Source organism: Grammomys surdaster, unplaced genomic scaffold (assembly GCF_004785775.1).
Source record: "Grammomys surdaster isolate TR1022 unplaced genomic scaffold, NIH_TR_1.0 203, whole genome shotgun sequence".
Taxonomy (NCBI): Eukaryota; Metazoa; Chordata; class Mammalia; order Rodentia; family Muridae; genus Grammomys; species Grammomys surdaster.
The window spans coordinates 8,276,721-8,304,290 of NW_021604648.1; the positions used below are offsets into that span (position 1 = coordinate 8,276,721).

The 27,570-nt window shown below is 39.1% G+C and overlaps 2 protein-coding genes and 1 non-coding gene across 3 annotated transcripts in view; 2 read left to right on the forward strand and 1 right to left on the reverse strand.

The window, feature by feature from the left end:
* Prcp (prolylcarboxypeptidase) overlaps positions 1 to 794 on the reverse strand; it is a 47,253-nt gene extending 46,459 nt beyond the window's left edge. Inside the window, exon 1 of the mRNA XM_028770640.1 lies at positions 565 to 794. Coding sequence (XP_028626473.1) covers positions 565 to 726 — 162 coding nt within the window. The 5' untranslated portion in view covers positions 727 to 794. The remainder of the gene's footprint in view (positions 1 to 564) is intronic.
* Positions 795 to 1,849: 1,055 nt separating this feature from the next.
* On the forward strand, positions 1,850 to 26,023 carry Ddias (DNA damage induced apoptosis suppressor). The gene is made up of 6 exons (XM_028770721.1): positions 1,850 to 1,924; positions 3,048 to 3,127; positions 10,791 to 10,919; positions 21,181 to 21,342; positions 22,112 to 22,229; positions 23,330 to 26,023. The coding sequence occupies exons 3-6, from the start codon at positions 10,807 to 10,809 to the stop codon at positions 25,625 to 25,627; spliced, it is 2,691 nt and encodes an 896-aa protein (XP_028626554.1). The 5' UTR covers positions 1,850 to 1,924; positions 3,048 to 3,127; positions 10,791 to 10,806; the 3' UTR covers positions 25,628 to 26,023.
* Positions 13,714 to 13,853, forward strand: LOC114624011. Its single transcript, XR_003711869.1, has one exon. It is a non-coding gene; the product is annotated as a small nucleolar RNA SNORA70 (small nucleolar RNA).
* Positions 26,024 to 27,570: the final 1,547 nt, after the last annotated feature.

Sequence of the window (27,570 nt, forward strand, 5' to 3'; positions counted from 1 at the left end):
TTAAAGACCAGAAAGACCTGATCCTTGCACTCACCTCAGATCCGGACACAGACCTTCAGCCTCTAAAGGTAACATTTCAGCTGAGAGAAGCAGTTTAGCTAAGCGAAGAGGCTGGCGCTTTACACTGTTATATTATGTAATGGGTACATTAATATTTGTGTTGAGAGACCTAAAGGTGAAGGTTAGCCTCCATACATTAGAATTTGAGTTGAGAGATATGGGGTCAAAGGTTAGTCTTCATAATTTGGTTTTATCCAAGGTAAAAAAAAAAAAAAGAGTTTAGATTGAAGCATTTTCTGAGATGAAGTGTTTAAAATATGTATCCTGGACCTCCACAACTGGAGGAATAAATTTCTCGTGGTCTCTGTTGGGGAATACTCGAATAATTAAGGCTTAAGGCTACCCTCCAGAAAATGTGAACTAAAACCAAGCCAAGTCCTAAGTATCAGAGTCTGAATTCTGGAGTGGGTGGCGGTGCTCCATCAAGCTGTAACAGCCAAGCAAGGTACGGGCGGGCGGTTGGGACGTGAGACCTGGAACCCTTACTCCCCAGCCTCCGCTTACCTTCTGTTGGAAGTAAAGAACTGAGTAGTTACTGGTTACAGCAGGGTCGGGTATGGGAGTGGTTGACAAGTCCGGGCTGCCGAGGGTCTTTAGCCTAGGCCGGATGGTTGTGGCTGCCCCGAGTGATATGAAAGACAGGAGCAGGAGAGCCCGGCAGCCCATGGCTCGGGCTGGCAGCCACAATGTAGGCGGCTAAAGAAAGAGAGCCACCAGCCGAAGCGCACAAACTAAGCCCGGCCGGGTTCGTAGCTCCGCCCGCTGCAGACCAGCTCCTCCCCCGAGAATACTAAAACCAGGCAGCTCCTGGCCCCAAAGGCGTTGCCTCCACACTTGCCACCCGCCATCCTCCTTCTCCCCGCCCACCTCCACTGAGGTCACACTCTACGTCGGCCTTTACTACGCAGGGCTTAGCCCCATCCTTATCTATGGCTCCCCAAGCCCTATCGCTACTCTAGGTTATGCCACATCCCTGCCTTTAGTGTCACCATCGCACTGTCCCAGCAACCTCAGTCCCACGGTAACAGCCCCGCTCTCGGCAAATCCTAAGTAATGTCACGGGGCGGGCGGGGGAAAGAGGGAGAGAGAGAATGTATTGTCAATCTTCACCAGGCATGACGGCACACACGTGACCTCTCACGCAACCAGAATAGCAACCTTTCTGGCCGCGTTCGACTCTCCTCTCTACTTAGATGAGGAAGCAAATACAGGAACTCGACCCTGGGCCTCTCAGGTAGCAGGGAATGGAGCGAGGTTCCCAGATCGCTCTGTCCCCTTGTAGGCTGTTCGGGCTCTTCGCCTCCGTTGTTCCAGCCTAATCAGCCCCACGACGGTATTCAGTTCTCGGGTCATCCCAACCTCCGCATTGCCCGCAGGACTCGTCCCTTCTGTAGCCACTGGGTCTTCGGCGCAGACAGTCTTCTCTCAGCCCGGGTAAGCCATCCAGGCTCCGCGATGGCGACTCCCTCTACAACAGCGCCCCCTCTCGTCCAGCCCGAGGCGCCAACTTTCACCCGCTCCCACGCCCTCGGGTTCCGTCTGAGGCGTGCAGCCTTCCCTTCCCACACCTCGAGCCTTCCCGGCTTCCCCCTCACTTCGCCGAGAGAACTACAGCTCCACCAATCGACGAAGAACGTCCCTCAAAGCCCACAGCTTGACCAGAATGGGGGGGGGGAGTAAGCGACACGCTCTGCGGAGCATTTTCTGATTGGCTCTCCTGAAAGCCCGTCAAGACGGTACTTCCGGCGGAAGAGGACGCGGGAGATTCGATTGCTGGCGTTTAGAGAGCGGCTGGTTGAGCGGCTGGCTGAGCGGCCGGTGTCGTGTGATGGTTGCCCGGGCTTGTCTGGGTCCTTTGCCTCAGGTGAGAAGCTGAAGAAGGGAGTTCTTGGGGGGCTCTAGGTCGGGAGACTCCTGACGAGGCGCTGTTACCTTTCGTTCCATATAGATTTATTTCAAGACTCCTAGCGGTAAAAGCTGGAGACGAGGTTAAAAGGAAAGTCAGTCCTTTTCATATTCCTTGGCAAATGTTTATCAACACTTTACTGTTGCTGCGGAGCCCCAGAAGCCCAGAAAGGAAAGGGCTCGACTTTCAACTGGGACATAAAAATATGTCAGCAGTACTATGCAGAATAGTGCTAGGTGCTGGCAAAGATGTTTTATTTTTCAGATTACTTTGATTGCCCAGAGAAAGTATTTTACCGAATAATGCATGCAATCCAGAAATGAAACTTTTCTATTTTCCTTGATCTCTCGAATCCATATCTGAGATCCAAATCCAACTCCCCTCTGAACAGTGCCACAACCACAACCTAACCTGTGACTGATGCATGCTGTGACAGTAGCCTTCCAGCTGTGTCCCCTGCTTATCCGTTCTCCATAAGACCAGACAGACAGGAGAAACATTTTGACCAAGATACTCACCGTTATAACTTGTTTTAGAAGCTTCTGTTCGTCCCGATGTTTTAAGTCCAAATTCCTTAACTTGGGTTAAAAGCTCTTTGGCCTTGCTTGCCTTCAGCTCTAGACCTTGCCATACCAACACCCCCCCACCCCCCACACACCCTTTCAGTGTGGGAGATGAAACCCAGTATATCACACACTCTGTTCATGACATACTGGATTATCCCTAAGGATATCAGGTTATCTTTTGTGTTCTTCAAAGGCACCATCTTCTCAACCTCCCAAACTTCTTTTTATCCCACCCACATCCAAGGCTTGTTCTGACTCATTTGTAATTTCTTAGTTTGCAAAGCCTTTCTGGATGGTTTTGTTTTATGCATGTGAGTTAAGATAGCAGGATTTTATACCCAAGACTGGCCTTGATCCTCCAACTTCTATCTCCCAAGTACTAAATTTATAGGTGTGTCCCACCAAGGCTGGCCTTGAAAACATATTTAAAAGCATCTTGGATTTAAAAGCGTTTCTTGACCTTGCAAAACTGGATCATGAAGCACTAACTCTGCCATTTTGTATTAATTCCTCAGATAAATTTTTAAGCACCTCCATTATGCCAAGAAGGACCGGGTTTTTGACTTCAGTTAACAATAGAGACTGCTGTCCTAGGGTATGTACCCCCACACCTTTTTTTTTTTTTTAATAGAATTAAACCGAATAGCAAAATTGAGTATGGAGACCTGTATCGCTAACCTCAGCACTCTGGAGGCTAAGTCAGGAGAATCTCTAGTTTGAAGATACAAAGAGTCTTAAGGGCTGCAGAGGAAAATTTTATCTTAAAAAAAAAAAATGGGTCTAGAAATAACCATGGATCTGGAAAGTTCCCTCTAAAGAATTGATGCTCAACTGGTGAATGTGACAAGGCTTGGAAAGGGAAGGGAGAAGGGAGGGAGGAGTCCTAGTTATCTAACCACAATGGGTTGGGTTGGGTTTGTTTGAGACAAGGTCTCTTTATGTATTCTTGACTGGCCTCACCCTGCTTCTGCCTCCTAAGTATGGGATTAAAGGCTTATACCACCACTTCCAGCTTTGCTTTTTAATTTTTGAGAAAGAATCTAAAGTTGGGTGGGTAGGAGGGTGGGGGAGGGGAAATAGAAAATATATTGTATGAAATTCTAAAAGAATAACTATTAAAAAGGAATTAGCTGCCAAGCAGTGGTGGCGCACACCTTTAATCCCAGCACTTGGGAGGCAGAGGCAGGAGGATTTCTGAGTTCGAGAGTTCAAGGCTAGCCTGGTCTACAGAGTGAGTTCCTGGACAGCCAGGGCTACACAGAGAAACCCTGTCTCGAAAAACCAAAAAAAAAAAAAAAAAAAAAAAAAAAAAAAAAAAAAAAAAAGAATAAGCTGGGCAGGAAGCAGAGGCAGGTGGATCTCTGTGAGTTCAAGACCAGCCTGGTCTACTCAGTGAGTTCCAAGATAGCCAGAACTATATAGAAAGACCCTGTCTCAAAAAAAGGCAGGGGTTGGGGGAGAGGGTAAAAATGTTGGATGTGACCTGGATGTGGAGGGAGATGAAAAGTCTTAAGTATCTGGCCGTATGGCTAGTTAAAAATAGTATTATTTCCTAAAATTGAGAGGATTTTGTGATAAGAAAGACTTAACAGGATTCAATTTTTGTTACTTATTCAGCTTTGAATTTGTGAGACTTGTAAATTCAGTTGGCTCTCCTGTAAGAAGTGACATTATGGAAGTCTTTGCATTGTTTCTTCAATACACATTGATGAATAGAACACATTATCTGCCTGATCCACACTAACTTCCTGTTCTTGAACACAACATCCTGGTTTGTTTGATTTTGTTCTACCTCAAATGCTCCCTTCTCTATCTTTTGTTAGAAATACCCCAAAAATGATGCCAAACATAGAAAAGCAATGTTGTATGCTCCAAGACTCGCCTGGCTAATGTTTCAGCAGTTTTCAACAATAGCGCACCTTCTGCTGTAAATCTTGTTTCTGCCTTCTGTGCGTTTCCACTAGCTGCCTGAGAAGTTCCCTTCTTCCTTAGGGACCTCCGTCGGCTAAACCTGGTCCTTGACTATGCCGCAGAAAAGACTGAGCACACTTGATGAGTTTAGTAAGTATTTAGATAGAGTCATTTAGGAAAAGGACAGAACTACAATTCCAGGACACACTGTGGGCTTCACAAGATTCTAAAATGTGTTTAGAGTGTCTTGCTATATATGATCCTGTGGCTGATTTACATTAATCCAAGGAAATAATTTATAAGGCTTTTATAATTCCAGTCGTAAGATGGTCTTATGAGGTGCACTGCTTAGATTTAGGGTGCGAAACACAGGTACAATTGTGTTAAAACTCAAAAATCCTAGCTAGAAGTAAGTTAATACATATTTGAAAGGCCTTCTGAACATATATTTACATACTCAACTTTGGCTCAGTTGCTTTGGAGTTTCTGGATTCAGTAAAAAAGGCAAACTAGATCCTAAGGTGGGGAGCCTCTTTCCCTTCTCATGTCCCCACACTTTTCCTTTCTTTCTTGCCTCAATCAATGCCTTCGACAGGACTATCTCACAGTTTATCCGAACATGCACTTATTGTAACTGTCTCCACACATGCAGAGAGACAGAGAGGCTAATATACAGTTCTGTTTCATGGTAAATTAGAAGCATCTTTGGTTATGGAGTTACCCCATAGAGCTTTAAGACTAAGCCTATCGGAGCCTTCTTGAACACTGACTTGGGCAATCTCTAGAAAAATTAGTTCTCCTCTATGCGCCATAACACTTAGACTTTTCTCCCACTCTCCCTCCCAATCTTATTTCTACTTTTATCTGTATGAGATTAGGAGGAACTGACATTTACCTTGTAGGTTATTGCTAAGTTTCCTTCCTACTATTTTTATTACATCTTTCTTATTATAAAAGCTATACATTTAGAGAGAAATGCTGTAGCTGTTAAGAGACCTTGCTGCTGTTAAAGAGCACCTGGCTCAATTTTCAGTACCCTCATCCAGTGGCGCACATCCAGTAGTGTTACCTACTGTAATACCAGCTCCAGGAGATCCATGGGCACCTGCACACAGATGTACATATACACATAGAGACAAACACACACATACAAATAAAAATAAGTCATTCCCCCAAGAAGTATACATTTTGAAAATATTTTAGATATATAAGATTGTTTAATGATGTTCTAATACCATCACTGACAGAAAACACTTTTTTATAAACAAGTTATATTATCCTAACCCTAACTCTCTCTTCACCTCACCCCACCTCTGAGCAAAAACCTGATCAGTCCTCTTGTATTTTCTCATAGTATTATCTATATTTCACTTATATAATTCATCACAGTTATGTCACTTTTATACTGTCAGCTCTTATGCTAGACCATAAATCTAGTAACTAGGAAAGAACTGTCTTTCTGTCTCTGACTTAGATTCAGCCACAATTGGCATTTAGCAACTGTATAATATATTACAGTATGTAGACATATTGAGGTTATTAAGTTAGAACATGTTTTGTTGACTGATGGAGCTAAAAGCAATGTAATACTATACCATCATCCTTCCCAACAAAACAAAGAATCAAAAACCACAAGGCAGGCCAGATAGGAAGTTGTTCTCAGGTCTATAATGTTTTTTGTTCTCAGGTCTATAATGTTTTCCCAGTGTTAGTACTTACTCAGTCCCGGTACTGTCAAACACACATTCACTGAAATCCATGTCAAGTAGTAGATATATATATATATATATATATATATAAGATAGACTACACTTATCCCGAAGGAAACATTATGAAAGCAAAGAGAAGAACAAACTCCTGGCTGATTATTATTGTCCTTCATTCAATGAACAAGTGTCTTTTTATCATGTGGGTTTGAACAAACTCCTGGTTGATTACTGTATTATTGTCCTTCATTCAATGAATGAAGTGTCTTTTTACCATGTGGGTTTACCAGGTAAACCACCAATTAAAAATAATAAACAGACTTCTTTCATTTCAATTCTTAATCCTGTAAGTTACAGCATTTTGTTTTGTTGTGCTTTTTAACATACGAATTTGATCCACTAGAGGGCAATAAACTCTTAAATAAAAGGCAACAACCAACCTTAAAATGTAGCAATTCGTTATTGCATTATTTAAAAATTGATTCCTAAATGTCATACTTATATTACATTTTTCTTGTATTGGTAAGTTGTAATACACACACACACACACACACATATACTCAGGCCTGGTGACACAAATCTGTAGTCCCATCTACTTGGAAGCTGAGACAGGAGGATCACAAGTTCCATCCCAGCATTGGGAAACTTACAAGATGTCTCAAAAGAGGTTGAAAATGCAGCTCAGTAGTTAAATGCTTGCCTAGTACTTGAGGGGAAAACATATGTACTCTCAATACAGCACGGTGTCTTAGATAAATTATAAACCAACCTATCTAAAGTATCTATGTAATAAAATTCATAAATAATTTTTTGATGAGGGGAGAAAAGGTTTATTTGACTTGTCCATCACAGAGGGATGCTAAGGCAGGAACCTAGAAGTAGGAACTGGAATAGAGACTGTGGAGGAACACTGCTTTCTATTTGGCTCTCAGGCTCATATACTTCTCTTTTCCTTATTTTGGAGTGTGTGTTGTTGTTGTTGTTGTCATTGTTATTGTCGTTGTTGTTGTTTTCTTTCCTCTGGTTTGGAGACAATGTTTCTCTGTGTAGCCCTTGTTTTCATGGAACTTGCTCTGTAGACCAGGCTGGCCATGAACTCACTGAGATCCACCTGCCTCTGCCTTCCAAGTGCTGGTATTAAAGGTGTGTGCCACCACTGCCTGGTGCTCAGCTACTTTTCTTAAACAGCAGAGGCCTACCTGACAAGGGATGGTACAACCCACAGTGCATAAAGAATATTTTTGAATATCCACATAGAATATAGAATTCTTTATTGGATCTCCTAAAGATTGGCCCACAACATAATCACAGTTTTAAACCAAAAGGGCTAGGGAGATGGCTCAGTGGGTATCACTGCTTGTTATACAGGCTGGAAGAAATCTGGCCATGGCTGTATGCATGTATGCAACCCTAGTGCTGGGATTGACAGTTTTGAACTATACACTAGAGATATGGAAATGAATGGAAAGCAGCAAAGAAATGTGAAACGTTTAGTAAGGCGAAAGGTAAGGAACAATACCTTTCTGTGTTCCCTTAGGAAATTACTAGAACGTAAATACCAAGGAAAAGCAATAAAATAAGAAAAGGGGTCTGGAGAAATGGCTCAGTGGTTAAGAACACTGCTTTTCCTTAGGACTCATGTTCAATTCCTAGTACCCACATGGCTGAAATATCAGAGGCTTCCCCCATGAAGACTCATCAACATGGCTGCCTAAGCAAGACTGGGAGCTGAGCTGTTAGCACTAATGATGGGTTTTTGGTAGACCCCTTTCTGCTTTTCCTTGTAAATTATATCATAAACTACTTCATTTTTAAAGATCTCCTAGGTGGCAAACAAATCTAGTAATATATGGATGTGTTTGACAAAACTTTGTAACCAAATCATATACCTAAGGTCTCAAAACAAGCATAATAAAGGATTACGGTTTTCTACATTCCTTTTCTGAATATAGATAGGTGGTCTATATATTTAACTTGTATCTACAAATTTTCATTTTTGGAGAAATTTTTTTAATTGAAAACTGTTTTTCTTACAATGTATTCCGATCATGATTTCCCCTCCTCCATCTCCCAGATCTTTCCCTCTTCCCCACCCATCCAACACCACTCCTTTCTCTCTCTTTAGAAAACAAACAAGCCCAGAGGCCTAGAATAAAACCAAGCACTACTGTTCTAAATAATAATAACAGCAGCAAGCAATAAAATGACTCCTATTGACATTCTGCTATCTTGATCAATAACTCACTCTACTATCATCAAAGAAGCTTCCTCCTGTATCAGATGGGAAGAAAACTCCACAGCCAGATAGATATGCAGAGAATGAGAAACCTTGTTAAAACTCTACCCTACCCGGGAAGTCTCCATCAAATCCCTCCCCTCAGGGCTCAGGGAACCCAGTGGAAGAGGAAGCTGAAAGAATTTAAGAGCCAGAGGGGGATGGAGAACTAATCTGCACGATCAAGTCACAAGTCACATATGAACTCACAGAAGCTAAGACAGCTTATACAGGGGATACAGAGGTCCTTTGTTTATATGTTATGACTTCTAGTTTAGGGTTTTCATGGGATCCCTAAGTATGAGTGGATTTCTCTTTCTTGGATCTTCTCTCAAGCTCTGTTCCTTTTTATTTTGTTCAATTCCAATGTGTTAACTTTTGTATTTTATTTTATTTTATTTTATTTTATTTTATTTTTAGAAGCCTGTTTTGTTTTCTGATGAGAGACAGAAAAGGAGTACTTTGGAATGGCAGGAGAGGTAGGGAGGAACTGGGAGGAGGTAGAGGGGAGGAAACCGGAATCAGAATATATTATGTGAGGAAAAAAAATATTTTCAGTAGAAGGTGGAAATGGCAAAAAAAAAAAAAAAAAGGAAAACGAAAAAGAAACAAGCAAATACAAAGAATTTTAAAAAAGAAAATTCACAGGAAAAGCTCACCTGTGCGTGCACACACAAACGCCATAAAAATTCAGAACTATAATACAAGCAAAAGATCAGTAAGAAAAAATGCCCAAAGCAATATGAGACAAAAATTTTGAGTTCGTGTTGTATTAGCTATTTACTGCTGGGTATGGGATCTACCCCTAAGTGTAGCTTATATACTTAGTGACACAGACATCATTGAAAAAAGTAATAGGAAAAATCTTATTATCATAGAAATACTATGTCTTAACCTGGGAATTTTTTTTAAATTACTTTTTTTTTTTTTTTTTTACACTCCAGTTGTTAACCCCTCCCTGTCTGCCCTCTCACAGTTCCTCATCCCATTCCACCACCCCACCCCGTCTAAGAGGATCTCCCCACCTCCTTACACCCCTGCCAGGCCTCCCTACTCCCTGGGCCCTCAAGTGTCCAGGGTTAGGCACACCATGTCCCACTGAGGCCAGACCAGGCAGTCCTTCCTCTGTTCTACATGTTGACACAGGATTTGTAGAAATCTTTTACAGTTAACACATTTCTCTTAATGATCTTTGAAAAGCTATGCCTAACTGAATTTTACTTTGTCAGAATTTACTGATTCCAGTCCCAGAAACAGATCACACATTTTTTTTTTATTGAATGTTTTATTTACATTTCATATGTTGTCCCCTTACCCTATCCCCCACCCACCCAGGAACCCCCATCCCCTCACCCCTCCTCCTTCTTCTCTGCGATGTAGCCCCTACCTACCCCCCTCACTCCTACCTCCCCACCCTCAAATTCCCACCCCCTGGGGCATCCAGCCTTCATGAGGTCAAGGCAGATCACACATTTTTACAAATTGAATAACTCTGAAAAAACATAGACTTCTTTATTGAAAGCACTTATTTTATGCTCTGTATAAATTAGTCATTGAGGGGAAAATGTAAGTCAATATACAATTTAAAGAATTTAAATTATAAAAGAAGAGTGTTGCTTTTATATCTTTGACATGCTTATATAAAGGATTGTAAAATAAAAAACAAAAACAACAAAAACCACCCTGACCTTTTAGACCAGGTAGCATTCTTATTTTGCTAAATGTTTCCTTTCTCTCTTCAAACTGTAAAACTCTTCTCAATGAAATCTACTAAAGCAGTTTTCAGCTACTGTCCCAAATAATTTAGTTCCTCAGGATCACTTTAGCCCATGAGTTCAAGACTAATCTGGACAAAACAGGGAGAACTCCCAAAAGCACAAGGAAGAGGAAGAAAGGAGTTGGTTCATGGAAAATTCTTCCCATTAAAATTGTAACCACAACTTCTGTATCTTTTGTAAAAACTGTGAACAAGCTAAGTGATTTCTCTAATAAATTACTAGAATAGACTAGTTGCTCAGAAGTAGTCATTCAGTTTTTCTTTTAATTCTTTTCAGTGCATCATCACAGGCCTTGGATATAGTTCAGTACTTGATTACCATGTATGTGTCCCCAGATTTAATCCCACAGTACAAAAAAGAAAAACCAGTATATTGACACTGCCTTCACTGATAATGAAACAAGAGATAATATTGACTGATTGGTTTTCATAAGAATTATATTCAGAAATATGATGAAATTCCAGCTGTGGGTTTGGAGATGTTGATGATCTATTAAATAGTAAAGGTGTCCACTGAGGGGCATGGGAGACTGATATTCACGTATGAGTTAACATTCTCATTGAACCTCTTTCTTGCTTTCTTTTGTAGGACAAAGTATAGACATATGAATAGAAGACGGAAATTCCTTTTTGCCTCAGTACTTGCTCTCCAGAATTCAAGTTTTATATATCCATCATGTCAAAGGTGTTTCTCTAGGATAATCCTTGAGTCCAAAAGGTAAAAGTAAAAACTGTATAAGGGGAAATACAAGTAGACACTTTCTGTGACTCGGGGCAAATGCACACTAAATTCTACATACCAGAACATCAGATTGTCTCAGGAACTTTCAAGGTTGGTTCTTTTGTTAGTCTTAGAATAGAATTGAGTAGTAATCCAATTTTTAGAGGAAAGTTTTAAGAGTATTTGTGTGTTTTTTCATGGTCCTGCGGTTTTTTTTTAAATATACATACACATATATACGTGTGTGTGTGTGTGTGTATGTGTGTAAACTTAGTAGCTGGTATCATGCTTACTAATACACATAAAATACTTGGAACCTGGAACCAGACATTTTTCTGATTCCAGAACTTTGGAGAATTAAGACTATTTGCATAGACTTTGTTGGTTGAGTATCCCTGATCTAAACTTGAAATATAAATGCTACAAAATGAATGAATGTATGTTTGTTTGTTAGTGAATGGTTCTCTGCAGCTCAGACTGTTCTAGAATTCACAGCTCTGGTATGGTAACCCTGGTTTCAAAGTCTACAACTTTTTAAGTCATGTCAGTGCTCTGAAACCTTTGCAAGTACTCTGAAGTTCAGATTTCAGGTCAGATATGTTCAAATTCTAGTTATCTGTTGTTCAACAACTACAATATTGTTTGACTGCATCTGAATACCATGATAGAATCATTGTAGCCAGGTATAGTTGAGATCCCAAGATATATATACCATATATATATCTTTGTAGAGTAGAAATGAAAAGTTAGGTTTGGAGTTCTTTGACAACTTTGTGTTTAGACCTAAGATAAAAATGGTAGTAACGCTCAGTAATATTTAAATAAAAGTAGTAAGCTAATAATTTTCACTAGTCACTTGTCAATTTAGAGTTGAATGGGGTGTGGGGAGAGATTAGAAACCTTTCTTAAAAACACTATGGAGTGTTCATGCTGCACAGGATTGCAGATAGGTGCTAACGTCTACTAATGGTACTACAGCTGGGTGGGAGATGTAAATTCTATGAGTCTAATTACGTATTTGTACGGTTGAATAATAATATTTACAGTGTGGATAACTATATAGAAATAACACACAGAAATCTAGTACCGTACATGACATATGTGAGGACTTCTAAAATGGCACCCATTTTTGCTGAAAATTTTTTACAAGTATACCTTTCCTATTGCAGTAAATCACGATGCTTAACAATATTATTCTATGGAGTCAGAATGCTTGACTTTGACATTACTTCTGCCCCCCCCTCCCTTTTTTTGGATGGCAGGAGATTAAGATAAGGTCTTACTCAGTGACCTGGGTTGACCTGAAACTCACTGTACATCCCAAGTTAACCTCAGACTTGTAGCAGCCCTTCTAGCTAAGCATCCCAAGTAGGGGGAGTATAAACATTGGCCGTCATATCTATAACCATCTCAGTTATAGCTATGTAGTCTTGCCCAAATCATTTACATAGAACATTTGTATACTATCAGTAATATAGATGTAATATACAGATGTAAAATATTACTTAAAGTTTTGTCTTTTCCATGTGAGCTAGAGTATCACTATATAGCCCAGCTGGCCTTGAACTTATGATCCTCTTGCCTCTGCTTCCCAAGTACTAGGATGACAAGCCTACATCACCATGCCCAAAAGACCAAGGATTTATCTTAAAGATAATCTTTCACAAAAACTTGGGTTGAATAATAATACTACCACTGTTAGCTCTTTAGCTAGTGTTATCAGTTTATATAATTTATGTTTACTATGTGCTAGGCATGATGCTAGAAGCTTTGCAGATATTATGTCTCTTTAATATAAGAGATTTTTATGAAATGGATGTTGTGTTGATAACCAAATTTGTAGACAACTGAAGCTTAGAAAAGTGAAGTGACTTGTCCCAGATCACACACCCAGCTAGTTAGGTACAGAAACATTCAAGGCTAAACAATGTGACTATGGTCAACATTCATATTCGCCATATTACCTCTGACCAGTGTAGTTTATATTCAAATTCCCACTTAAAACCCTAGGAAAAAAGCTCCAGTTGTATTGTTTAGATGCATAAAACCCTATAGCACTTGGTCCTTACCTGTGGATATATAATTTACTGGAAAGTAGCCTGTGCCTATTCATATTACATTGATAGTACCACAAAACTCAAGAATGATGCTTAACCTTTTCTGTTTTCACTTCTGTTTTTCCTTTTACTTAGTTGAAATCAGCCAACATGTAGTGCAGAAATTCTCTTTTGTTATGCCACTACTTTAGCCACCACGTTTGGGATGAGTTCCCCCACCATAGCCCCTGCCCATCCAATTTCAACCCCAGATCCTTAGCAATGACCGCCATAGTAGGTGTTTTTTGGGGTGGGGTGGGGTGGAGTGGGGTTGGGTTGGGTTGGGTTAGGTTGGGATTTTTTCAAGACAGGGTTTCTCTGTTTAGCCCTGGCTGTCCTAGAACTCACTCTGTAGACCAGGCTGGCCTCAAACTCAGGCCTGCCTCTGCCTCCCAAATGCTGGGATTAAAGGTGTGCGCCACCACTGCCTGGCCATAGTAGGTGTTTTGTGTTTGGTGGAGACAACTTTTTAATCTCCTAGATCAAGGAGTAGAGATATTTCAAGAACATCCTAAGGGCTAAGGAAATGACTCCGTGAAGTATTTGCTGTACAAGCATCAGAATGCAAGGATCAGAGTTCAGAACCCCACACCATGCCTTTTAAAAAGCAGTTGTGTGCCTATAATACCATTCCAAGGAAGCAGAGACAGGATGCCTGTAGCTTTCTGATAGGTAGTATTGCTGATCAGTGAATTCTAGAGTCAATGAAACATTCTTATCTCAAACCAAAATAAGGTGTACCTCTTATATTCAGTGGCTGTAAAAGAGAGCAAGTTTGGGAATGTATGAGGCCTGTTGCCTATATGGATTTCTCTAAGGGACCCCGAAGACACTGATAGTCATATCTCTTATCTCAATAGCTCTGGGGTACAGTGGCTAGGGTTCACACTGCCTGGGTCATGTGCATCCACATCAAGCTGGAGAATAAGGAACATGTGATTGAGGCCCTGCATGGACCCAAGATCAAATTCCCTGGCTACCAAAAAGTCCACATTTCAAAAAAAGAGGGGCTTTACCAAATTTAATGCAGATGAATTTGAAGGTATGGTAGCTGAAAAGAAGCTCATCCTGGTGGCTGTGGGGTCAAACATATCTTCAGTGTTATCTTTTGGACAAGTGACGGGCCTGAAGGCTTAAGTTAGGGAGCAGTAGAGGAAGATCACCAACAGCAAGAAACTTCTGTCCTCCAGAGATATGCACACACATACAAACACAGAAACTATAATTTTCAGTCTTACAACATCATGGTAGTACTCTGTCGAGAGAGATTAGAGTAGCAGTCCTACGTATCTCTAAGTGTAATAGTAGGTAGTCTCTGAAAGCCTCGCCTTAGTTTCAGCATTTTCACTCTTGTATAGGATTCCAAGTTGGATTTCAGTTGGAAGAGTTCTATGAAACAAAGACACGACATTCATATAGAAGTTGCTTAAGTCCTGTATATAAAGATTTAGCTACCAAATGTGTACATGCACTTTCAGTATAATATATAATGTGTATTGTCCCAAAATTATAAGTAAGGGATTTAGCCATATAGGAATATGAGTGAGGCAACAAAACTGTCTCAAAGCCAGCTGTACCACTAAAACCTATGCTAGCATGGATGAAAGCTGGAAACATGGAGCACACTTCACAACCTGCAGGCCGCTCAACAGATTGAAGAGTATCCTTTCAAGGTACACTCGTTGGTCTGAGAGTCTTCCAGGCAACTCAGCCTGTCTGAGACTATCTCAAGGATTTAAATGAGGGGTCTTTATTTGAATGCAGTTTTTATGCCCCTTTCCATCAGTTTCACACAGGAGCTTATTAGAAATACAGTAATTTGAGTCTTGTCTCAGACTTAGGAATCACAATTTTAATTTTAACAGGATCCTCAGGTAATTGTTATTCTATTAACGTTTGAGAGGTTCTAATCTCTATCCTGCCACGTTAACACTTACTTATTTCCATCCAGCTTCTTTGCTAAAGATGAAGAACTATGAGGAAATCTAGTCTTCGGTGCAGTTGTCCTATAAAAGTGTATGTAGTATAGTCTACTCATGCTAAGCTTCCGTGCAATAAAACTTCCATTTTCTCAAGCTGTCACTGCTATGCTACTTGTCATTAATCAGGGTTTGTTTTTCTAATGGTTGTGATGAGAAAACCAAGGATTTCAAGATAGGAAACCAAAGCTTCAGATTTGAGTCAGTTCATTGCCACCTTGGGCAGAAATTCAAACCCAGTTTCCCCGTTTGTAAAGAGGATACACATGGAATGAAATGATATGTGTAAGAAACCTTTATAAATGCAAAATATTGATGGATAGTGATTAAGATTTGCTAGGAATATTATTATGTGTATCCAAACAGTTCACACTGCTACACTTTGGCTCTAATTTAAAAAACAGGTTTATGTTCTACTGAGTCAGTGTTCTTTATTCTATGGCCATCTTATGGCACCCCAGCAGATTTGAATGATATTATGTGAGTGCATTCAGACAAATTTATCTTTAGAGTTGAAAAAGTAATAATAATTATTAGCACAGATCTATGATAGTTTGATCATTTCAAGAGCTAAGGAGTATACACTGGACCTAATAGCTCCCTGGAAGCAATCAAATTTCTGAAGCCGTTATTCACACTGATTTCTGTTTCTGCTTTGCTACTCTGTAAGGCAAATTATTAGCAACTTAAAAAAAATAAGAGTCTAATATCTGATTGCCATGTTTTTTCTTTCTTTCTTCACTTTACATCCTGATCACAGCCCCCACCCCGTCTCTCATTCCCACCCTCACACTCCCCTCCCCCTATTCTCTTCTCCCCTTCTCCTCAGAGATTGGGAGCCCCCATGCCCCTGCCGTGGGTATACCCCTAGGATACATCCTCTGCCACTGAGGCCAGACAAAGCAGCACAGCTAGGGAAAAGGGATCCAATTGAAGGCAACAAAGTACAAGACAGCCTCCGCTCCAGTTGTTACGGGGTCCCACATGAAGACCAAGCTGCTGTAGAGTGCCTAGGTCCACCCCATGTATGCTACTTAGTTGGTGGTTCAGTCTCTGTGAGCCCCCATGGGCCCAGGTTAGTTGACTCTGTAGGTTTTGTGTTCTTGATTTCTCTGGTTCCCTCAGTTCTCCTTACCACTCTTCCACAAGACTCCCTAAGCTCTCCCTATTGTTTGGTTGTGGATCTCTGTCTGTTTCCATCAGCTGCTAGATAGAACCTCTCAGAAGACAATTATGCTAGGCTTCTGTCTACAAGCAAAGCAGAGTATCACTAATAGTGTTAGGAGTTGGTTGTCTCCAATGGCGTTGGTCTCACATTGTGCCAATCATTGGTTGGTTGGAAATTCCTTCAGTTCTGCACCATATCCCTGCATATCTTGTAGACAGACCAAGTTTTGGGTCCAAGGTTTTGTGTGTGGGTTGGTTTCCCACTGCTTCCACTGAAAGTCCCACCTGGCAACAGGAGGTGATCACTTCAGACTCCATATCCAACACTGATAGGAGTCTCAGCTAGGGTCACCCAATGGACTCCCTGTCCCAGGTCTCTTGCTCATCACCACCACCAATTTCCATTCTCTCCCAACACCCTTCTCCCCACACCTGATACCCGCCTCCCATTCCCCTCCTCATCTTCTCTCCCACCTAGTTCCCTCCCTTCATCTACCTCCTATTCCCCTTCTGAATGACATTCAAGCATCCTCCTTAAACCTCGGGTTACCTCCCTCGGGATGGTATTTTCTAATTCTATCCATTTGCCTACAAATTTTATGGTGTCCTTGTTTTTAATAGCTAAGTAATACTCAATTTATGTAAATGTACCACTTTTTTTTTAATCCATTCTATGATTGAGGGACATCAAAGTTGTTTCCAGTTTCTGGCTGTTACTAATAAAGCTGCTGTGAACATAGTTGAGCAAGTGACCCTCTGGTAAGATGGAGCATCTATACCCAGGAGTTGTGTAGCTTAGTCTTGAGGTAAATCTATTCTCAGCTTTCTGACAAACCGCCAAATTGATTTCCAAAGTGGTTGTACAAGTTTACACTCCCACCAGCAACAGAGGAGTGTTCCCCTTGCTCCATATCTTTGTCATTATATGCTCAATTGAGATTTTGATCTTAGCCATTCTGACGTGTGTAAGGCAGAATCTCACAGTTGTTTTGATTTGCATTTTCCTGTTGAACATTTCTTTAAGTGCTTCTCAGCCAATTTGAAATTCCTCTAATGAGAATTCTCTGTTTAGCTCTGTTCTCCACTTTTTAATTGGGTTATTTGGTTCATATCTTAAGTTGTTTAAATAATTTAGATATGTGTCCTCTGTCAGATGAGGAGTTGGTGAAGATCTTTATGGTATCTTTTGCCTTATAGAAGATATTCAGTTTCATGAAGTCTCATTAAATAATTTGTTAATCTTAGTGCCTGAGCTGTTGGAGTTCTTTCTGCTCAGGAAGTCATGTCCTTACCAATGTATTCAAGACTATTCCCCACTTTCTCTTCTGTTAGATTTAAGTGTGTCCACTTTTATGTTGAGGTCTTTGATCTACTTAGATTTGAGTTTTGTGCAGAGTAATAAATATGAATCTATTTGCATTCTTCTATATGCAGACATCCAGTTAGACCAACACTATTTGTTGAAGATGCTTTCTTTTTTCCATTGTGTTTTTTCCTTCATTGTCAAAAATCAAGAATCTATAGGCATGTGGTTTATTTCTGGTATCTTCAATTCTATTTCATTGATAACCTGTCTTTTTATGCTATAACATGCAGTTTTTATTACTATTATTCTATAGTACAGCTTGAAATTGGGGATAATGATACTTCCAGAAATACTTTTATTGTATAGGATTGCTTTAGCTATCCTGGATTTTTCGTTTATCCATATGAAGTTGAGAATTGCTCTTTCAAGGTCTGTAAAGAATTGTGTTGGAATTTTGGTGGGGAATTGCCTTGAATCTGTAGATTGCTTTTGGTAAAATGGCCATTTTTGCTATGTTAATCCTACTGATCCATGAGCATGGGAGATCTTTCTATCGCCTGATATCTTCAGTCTTTTCCTTCAGAGACTTGAAGTTCTTGTCATATAGGTCTTTCACTTGATTGATTAGTTGCACCAAGATATATTATTTGTGGCTATTGTAACAGATGTTATTTTCCTAATATTTTTTTTCTCGGCCATTTATCATTTTTATAAAGGAGAGCTACTAGTTTTTTTGTTGTTGTTTTGTTTTGAGTTAACTTTGCATCTGGATATGTTGCTTAAGGAGTTCTCTGGTAGGATGTTTTGCGCCACTTATACATACATTGTCACATCATCTGCAAACAGAGATACTTTGACTTCTTCCTTTCCAACTTGTATCCCCTTGATCTCCTTTAGTTGTCTGATTCTTCAGGTTCCATATTCGTATTTCATAGAATAAATACGAAGAGAGTAGGTAGCCTTGTTTTGTCCAATTTTATTGGAATTGCTATAAGTTTCTATCCATTTAATTTAGTGTTGGCTATTGGCTGGCTGTATATTGCCTTTATTGTGCTTAGGTATGTTATCTGTATTCCTGATCTCTCCAAGACTTCTAACATGAAGGGCTGTTGGATTTTGTCAAAGGATTTTTCAGTATCTAATTAGATGATCACATGATCTTTTTTATATCAGATTGTTTATATGGTGGACTACATTAATAGATTCTCAGATATTGAACCATCCTTGAGTCCCTGGGACAAAGCACACTTGATCATGGTGGATGATGTATTTGATAAGTTCTTGGATTCGATTTATGAGTATTTTATTGAGTAGTTTTACATCAATGTTCATAACAGAAACTGGTCTAAAATTCTCTTTCTTTGTTGAATTTTTCTGTGGTTAGTTATCAGAGTGACTATGGCCTCACAGAATAAGTTTTGCAATGTTCCTTCTGGTTCTATTTTGTGGAATAGTTTGTAGAGTATTAATCTTAGCTGCTCTTTGAAAGTCTGCTAGAATTCTGCAGTAAAACCATCTGGTCCTGGGGTGGGTTTGTTTGTTTGTTTGTTTGTTTGTTTGTTTGTGGGAGTTGGGAGACTTAATGACTGCTTCTAATTCCTTGGGGGTTGTAGGACTATTTTGATCGTTTACCTGATCTTGATTTAACTTTGGTAAGCGGTATCAAGAAAATTGTCCATTTCATTTAGATTTTCAAATTTTGTGGAATACACAATATCAATTCATAATATCTATTAATTCCTGTTATATTGGTGGTGGTGATCAGATGGTCGTCGTGGTGTGTGTGTGTGTGTGTGTGTGTGTGTGTGTGTGTGTGTAGAAGAGTTTGAATGTGTACATTCACACATGTGCATGCATACACACCTTCTTTTGGTTTTGCTGATAATAGAGTTATTTATTTCCTGCGTTTTCTTAGGTGTCATTAACCTCCTTAGGTTAGTTTTCCTTCTAGTATCTTTGTAGGGCTGGATTTGCTGGGTATAGTAGTCTAGGCTGACATCTGTGGTCTCTTAGAGTCTTCAAGACATCTGCCCAGGCCCTCTGGTTTTAGAGTCTCTGTTGAGAAATCGGGTGTAATTCTGATGGGTCTACCTTTATATGTTACTTGGCCTTTTTCCTTTGCAGCTTTTAATACTTTTTCTTTGTTTATACATTAGTGTTTTGGTTATTATGTGGCAGGAGGATTTTCTTCTCTGGTCCCAATCTATTTGATGTTCTGTAAGCTTCCTGTATGTTTATAGGCATCTCTTTTTTTAGGTTGGAATTTTTTTTGTATAATTATGTTAAAAATATTTTCTGGGCCTTGGAACTTGAGTCTTCTTCTGTTCCTGTTATCCTTACATGTGGTCTTTTCCTAGTATCTCAGATTTCTTGTATGTTTTGTGTCATGAACTTTCTAGATTTAACATTTTCTTTAACTGATTCACCAGTTTCCTCAATTGTATATTCTATGCCTGAGATCTCTTCCATCCCTTGTGTTCTGTTGGTGAGAGTTGCATCTGTAGTTCTCTTCCCTAGGTTTCCATCTCCAGGATTCCCTCAGTTTGTGTTTTCTTTATTGCTACTATTACCATTTTCAGGTCTTGGAACAGTTTCATTCATTTCTTTCACCTATGTGATTGAATTTTCTTGTATCTCTTTAAGAGATTTATTTATTTCTTCTTTAAAGACCTCTATCATCTTTATAAGATTGGATTTAAGGTAATTTTCTTATGCTTAGCTCTGTTAGGATATCCAGGGCTTGTAGTAAGAAAGCTGGGCTCTGGTGGTGTCATATTGCCCTGGCTCGTGTTGATTGTGTTTTTAGATGGTCATTAGCCATCTGGTTGTCCCTAGTGTTGACTAGCTGTTCCTCTTGACAGCAGTACTCCTAGGGAGGCAGGCAGGGCTGATGGCAGGAGGATGGATCGCAGGGGACAGCATAAAGCTTACCTCTGTTGGCTGTGCCACAGGTGGTTCCCGCAGGCAGCAAATTGGCAAAGAAGATGTTCTTGGGGCCTGGCAGTCCTCAGGAAGGCAGTCAGAGCTGTGGGACAGACAATAGAGCTCAGGGGACCCTTCATAGCTCCAATTACCATGTGTTTAAAGGGTCAGTGTTCCAGAACATAAAAAATGAAGGTAACAATGACAAGATATTGCAAAGTAAAACATGAAAATACTACCTTTGCCTATAGCTCAGTAGTGAAGAATTTGCCTAGCATACAAATAAGTATAAGTTATAATAATTACAGCAATAAGAGAGAGACTAATACATTAGTGTTCACTTAATTTTTTGTCTAGTTTGTCTTACTTCTATATTGGATTTTATATTCAAGGTCCTCAAGATTTTAGACATCAGTAATGCTATCTGAAGACCAAGCAGTACAAAACATGAGATTTGCACTTGACGTGTACCGTGATTTGCACTTGATGTGTACCGTAAATTGCATATTATCTTGAAAACTAGTTTCGTTGTATGTTTTTGAAGTCTAGTTTTTTATAATCTAATTTTTAACCTATCCTGATTAATGAATTTTTAGGAGCTGGAGAGGTCATAGCTCTAGCCCCAGGACATCCAATACCTTTGTCCTCAAAGGGTACTCGTAGTTACATGTTCAACAGAGATACAGACACATAGTGAAAAATAAATTGAAGAATTGAATTTACTAGGAGTATTTTTATACAAACTGTTCTAAATTTGGAACTCTATGCTTTTTCTCCCACTTTTATAGGTTTACTTGTCCCAAATGTGGCTCTACTGGTGATGCTGGAAGTACCAATTACAGATACAAACTGTCCTTGAAAGTGACCAAATCCAGCAAAATATTTGCCATTACTGTATTTGGGAGCTGCTTAGATACCTTTTTTGGACTTACTGCCACTGGTTTACAAAGGTAAGAATCTTTAAAGTGTTTTTTAACCTGACTGCTTGTCCATTATGCTAATAATATTTGGAAATACATGTATTAAAGGTATTTATCATTTACTGAAAAGAAACTCTTTATCTCAGGCCATCAGTTTCCTTAAAGATAGCTACTGGGAAAGGAAATTTTCTCAAAAATACATAATCATGTTTTAAGTTCTAAGTAACTATTCTACAATTAAAATATTTTAAAAACTCTAATCCGGGTTAGACACTTTGCAGATTCATCCCTTGAGTTTGACCTAATCACAGCCTTGAGACTTTAAGAATCCATACAAGTGAAATATTTTCTCATTGTCAACCTTCTTTCTTCTTCACCTAGTCATTTTTCAGAAGAAACGTGCTCATATGGTTGCACATTAGAGAAACCTGCAGGAAAGGGACCACAAAGACCACTCCTACCACAGTTGGTTTTACTTTCCCTTAGTATAATTGCGGGCTCTAAAGTTTAAGTAAGCAGCTTTTTTTTTTTTTTTTTCTAACTAAGGGCAAACACTAAGCTTCTTCCCCAGACTTTGCAGACATCTGTTCACATTTGATGAGTTGGGTTTGGGAGGCAGGGCTTAAATATTTTCTCCTTTTGTGCTGCAGGAACCTAGTAGAAACAAATTGCCATGGTCACACTTTTTTTTCCTCTGTATGTAACTGACAAGATTCATGACATATTTGAGAATAATTGTGTCTTCTGATTTTGCTGCAAGGTAAAATTTCAAAGCTTACCACTTTATTTTCTTTCAAAGGTACCTTGAGGATTCTAGTAAAAGACCAGAAACCCTGGACAGTGGTAGAACTGAGAGCCTATTGACCACAGCAGTAGAAAAGTGTTTTGTTGGACAAAGCTTTGTGTTTGGAGTAACGGTAATTGAAACATCTTTCTTTTGAATGTACTCTATACTGAAATGATTGTAATTTCCCAAGCTGTATTTAGAAGTTACATACATAGTAAAGCCTATAAAAGCACTTGAAACGATAAAAATAGTTTACATGTGGTCTATTTAAACATAGGTAACAACTCACTATTTCAAAAGCCAAAGAAGTTCGATTTGGTGCTTTCAGAGCTTTAAAAGTGGGAATTTATTATGAATTAGAAAAACTATTAGAAGGAGAGAAACAACTTTAAAGGTGAATATCTGAATATTGATTAAAAGGTAATATCTGAATATTGATTAAAACCATTAAAAATAGATTAAAGACTGTCATGGTGGTGTACACCTTTACTCCCAGCACTCAGGCGACAGAGCTAGTTGGATCTGAGTTCAAGGCAAGCCTAATCCACAGAGCAAGTTCCAGGCCAGCCAGGGCTGCATAGTAAGACCCTGTCTCAAAAAGAATAAATTCAGAAGAATGTTCTTAAATTAAATACATAACAATAGAAAGTTTTAAAATGTACTAACTCTAAAGGAGTAGTAATAAACTGAACTAAACTAAAAAGTATAAACGGAAATTTAGTTATATTCTAAATGGGGTATAATAGAGAAAATTTAGCACTACCAAATGGGCGCTAAGGAAAACCCAAAGACAAAGATAAATCAAGACCTAAGGAACCTTACTTTGTTAAAATGTTGCATAATTTAGTTCTCTTTTTCTGTTCTTTCTTTCACAAATATAATAGTACCATCATTTATAACAGAATAACTACTGTTTGCTAAGTTTTGTGTGATTGTGTTACTGTTAATCAAATAATCTCTATTTCATAAATGAGACAAATAAGGCATGGAGGAGTTAGGAAGCATATCTAGGACCCCAACATTCCTAGTAACTGCTGAAACAAAGATTTGAAGATAAGTCTCCACCTGGGTTTATAGTTTTTGACACGTGCTGTGCTTTCAGTAATAGTGAAGGAGTTGGAGTTAAAGGGATTATCATTATATCTCCCTTCACCTTTAAATTCCCATTTCCTCCTTGAGCCAAAAGAAAGTTATTTTGTTCTCATTTAAGTTCATTTACTTCTTTCATAGAATTTTGGAGATGTATGTGGACACAATTCAGATTCCAGTAACTTTCAGCAGCCTTGCTGTAAGCACAGAGGAGAAGTCAGGACACTCGTAGCTTCCCAGATTGTTCTGCCTGACCCACATGTTACAGGCTTTACGGTCATTGACTACTTACATCCGCTTTTACACAAGAGACATCACTGTGGCTCTCAGGAACATAGCAGCCAGTCACTCACTTCCGATCACTCAGACAGTGATCTTAACAGCATACAGGGCTCTGGGAATACATCCTGGTTTTCAGAGTCTAGTAGCAGAGAGGATTTTTTCAGATTCTGGGAGCCATCTCTTGAACTGACTTCTACTGATTCACAAGTAACATCTAATGATGACTTTCCAGCTTCAGAACAAATCATGGCCAGTGGTACTCCTAACCAAAAGAGACACTGCATTTCCTTTTCCAAGGTCACTAATTCTAAGAAATGCCATGATTCCCTTCAGAGTTTATGGAGCCTTGTTTCTTGTATGGACAAGAATAATACAACGGGAAAGTTGGATGAAGAATTAGGTTTACCAAGTCCAATTTGCAACAGTTGCCATGAAAGTCGACTGTCTGACTCTAACTTTTTCCATTCACAAATGCAAGAACCCTTCGAGGAACATAATTTAGAATGCTATAGTAAAGCAGAAAAAAAAGATTATTCCCGGTATGATATCCCATGTTACCAGCAACATGAAGTAAATACTACCCCCACCCTTCAACAGAGGTCTTCTGCATTTTTATTGTCATTGCAGAAACCTGAAGAAACAGCAAGTGCTTCCCAGAACTCTGACTCCTTGATTTGGGATGACCTACCATTCTCTGAAAGCCTGAACAAGTTTCTAGCAGTTGTTGAGAGTGAGATTGCTGTAACTGAGATAGATGCTAAGAATAGAAAACGGGGTATGGATAATAGCATTGATAAATGCCACAAAAACTCTAGCAGATTATCATTGACTTCATGGAGAAATACTAGAGCCTTGAATACACCACCTTTTGGCTTAAAATCATCACAAGCAATGATGAAAGAAGACTCTAGGAAAGAGGCCTTCTTTTCCAACTGCAAGTCTAATTTAAGTCCTCAAATTCAAAATGAATCAAAACCAGACAAAACAGAAGAGGCTGTCTCTATAGGCAGTAATAGAAGTGATATCTGTGAGTATTTTCTACCAGATACTTGCTCATCAGCTCTGTTTACATCTTCAAAAGATATGGAAGCCTCCGTTACCCAAAAGAGGACTAGTGGGATCTTGCAACAAAGGAATGAAATTTCATGCAGGCCCAGTACCTCAATAAGTGACTGTTATGATCTCAGTAACAGCTATTTTACTGAATGTGGAGAAAAATCACTTTCAGGAACAAAAGGAAAATTGGCAATTCAAAACTGTTCTAAAAAATACAGTGATGTTTCTGATCTTCACAAATTAGAAAATAAGCAGAATTTTAGCTGGCAAAAAAAGCAAGATGACAGTTTCACAATATGCCGGAAACTCACATATCCTCTAGAGATCCTGTGTGGTAGCCCAAAAAGTATAAATACATCGAAAGAAATGCCTTACAGGCCTAGCAATAATAACTTAACACCAAGCTTTTCTGCTGATCATGAAGACAGTTACAATGCTTCTGCTGATCTTTTTGATTCTATTGGTAAAGATAAGGACATTGAAACAGAAATTACCAAAATACCACAGGATATTTTGTTACCACTGGAAGTACCTTGCACAGAAAATTATCCTATGAATGAGAACTACAACCAGCCATCACAAAAACTATCCTTGCAAAGCATATCACCCTCAAGGTCTCAGTCAGACTCAGAATGTGATTTTGAAGAAAGCCAAGACTTTATTCCATGTTCACAGTCAACTCCAGTTGCAGGCTTCCACCAAAGAATTCATGGCTTAAATTGTGCTTCCAAAATACTGCCTTCCTTATATTCAAATCTTAATGCTAATTATAAAAACACAAAAATGTCTCCAATAACTGGCAAATATCAAGCCACCTCAACCTACCCAAAGAATGTAAAAGTATCTAGCCAGGAACCCAAAAGTCCTGTTATATCTAGTTTGACACAACCAAAGATTTTCAACCACTGCCCTGCTGCTGAGAGCCTTGAAAATGATGTAGATGAATGGGTCCCCCCTACCACTAAGAAAGTATTTATTTCAGATATTCTTGGATTCAGAGTCACGTGTTTAAAAACATGCCTTGCTGTCCATTATTCCCCTGACCAAAAAGAGTTACCAAGGAAGAAACTGATAAAAGTCACACATAAAGCCAACATTTAATTAAGAAGTTAAAGACTATATTTATATCAATAATTGCAAAGCCAAAAGTGTCCTGAGTGTGATTATAAATGATCAGGCTAAAAGTAGGAAAAGTCCATTTGGGGATGGCCTTTTAAAAGTCAAATGGATGCTGCCTTCCATTTTCATAATACTTTTAGTGTCTGATACAAAAAGCACTTGGTTACTAAAAGTATTTTCATATAAAGTCGTATGAACCCAGTTCCCAGAATTTTTAAGTAATGGCAAATCTGTTTGGAAATTTTTGCGTTCACTGATACAGAGAACAATCTTTATATTTTGAACACTTAAAGAAAGTCATTAATATAGAATGGACTCTGTTGTAGCTTCCAAGGTTTTCACCATGGCTTTTTTTCCTCCAGAATACTGTGATTTCAATAACTGAGCACTTTTCCTTACATTGACTGTATTAATATGTTGATTTTGTATTTAAAAGGTTTTGTTAAAATATAGACATCCAGAAATAAAGTCTTTACAAATGAAAAGATCTTTTTTGTCATAATTTTTTATTGATTACCGTACACCCAGATCACACTCACTTTCCAGTCCTTCCAAGTCTACCTGCTACCTTTGTGACCTACCACGTGCTATCCCTTCCCCCCCCCCCCAAAAAAAAAGGAAAAAAATACAAGTCCAATTTGTGTTGCCTTATATAGCCACTGAAGCATGGTCACACTCCCAGTCATCTTCCACTTAAAGAAAACGTCGTCTTTCTCCACTCACACCCCTCTCTGAAGCCCTCTGTTGTGGAGAGCTCCACTTCAACATGTTTCTCACAATTTTTAAGAGATCTCTTCCATGGTTTCGTGTCTAAACTGTTACTATTTTGTGGATGGGTAGGTGGATGGGGTGGTTTGTCACCAAAGCCTTCTATGTTCCTCTTTCTCAACTCAATCTGCAGTCATTGATGCCACTGCAAAGCAGCTTCCTGTCCTTTACCCTTTACAGTCCTCAGGAGAACGGATCATGGGCTTCCACATAAACCAAAATATCTTTAATTGTTAGCTAAAATAAAACATAACTGCTCAGCCTCGGGGAGGGGTGGGGGAGGCAGTGATGGTGTGAAGCTTTAATCCCAACACTCAGGAGGAAGACAGGTGGATCTCTGAGTTCAAGGGCAGCCTGGTTTTACAGAGCAAGTTCCAGGAAGATTAAAACCTAACTGTGTATTTGGTACTACAACATTTAGAGCATTTTCAGTGTTTTTGATATTTAATTAATATTCTAATATTAGAATTGATGAGAATGTTGCTTTGTATAGGATCATTTCAGAGATGGTTGGAAATTCTATACAAATTCAAAGCTAAAATTCATTTAGCATTCTTGGTGGAACTCAAGGCACTGGAGAGACATGACTGAGGCTACTATCACTTGCTCCACAATTATGAGGATTAGAATTCAGTCTCATGACTCACATAACAAGCCAGGTTTCCTGAAGTTCCTGTAGCCACACAGCCCTTTTCTAGCCTTTGCAACTATACACATGCATGTGCATATACCACAAAAATGCACAACAAACATAAATGAGTATTTTTGAAAATCAGAAACCCAGGTTTCAACAGTTTTTAAAATCAATCCATTTTACACTACAATCTAAATATACATTAATTTGTTATTTACATATTTAAGAATGATCATAGAAATTATGTCTTTGTTTTCTGTGATTAAACTGTAAGAGCAGAAAATTGTTTATGAGCAATGAAAACACTGTAGTTCATACATAACCACATTTGTTAGCATTGCATGTCATAACATGCACAGCTCAAAGTGCATGGAATATGCTCAAAGCCAAAGTTGCATCAAAGTTGCAAAGAAACACAGGCAAGCACTGTCAGAAACACCTTGGATTTCTTATACATTACTTTTTTTTTTCCCCAGAAACTTTTTGGTGCTACCAGAATTGTTTTTTTAATTATTTCCCATCA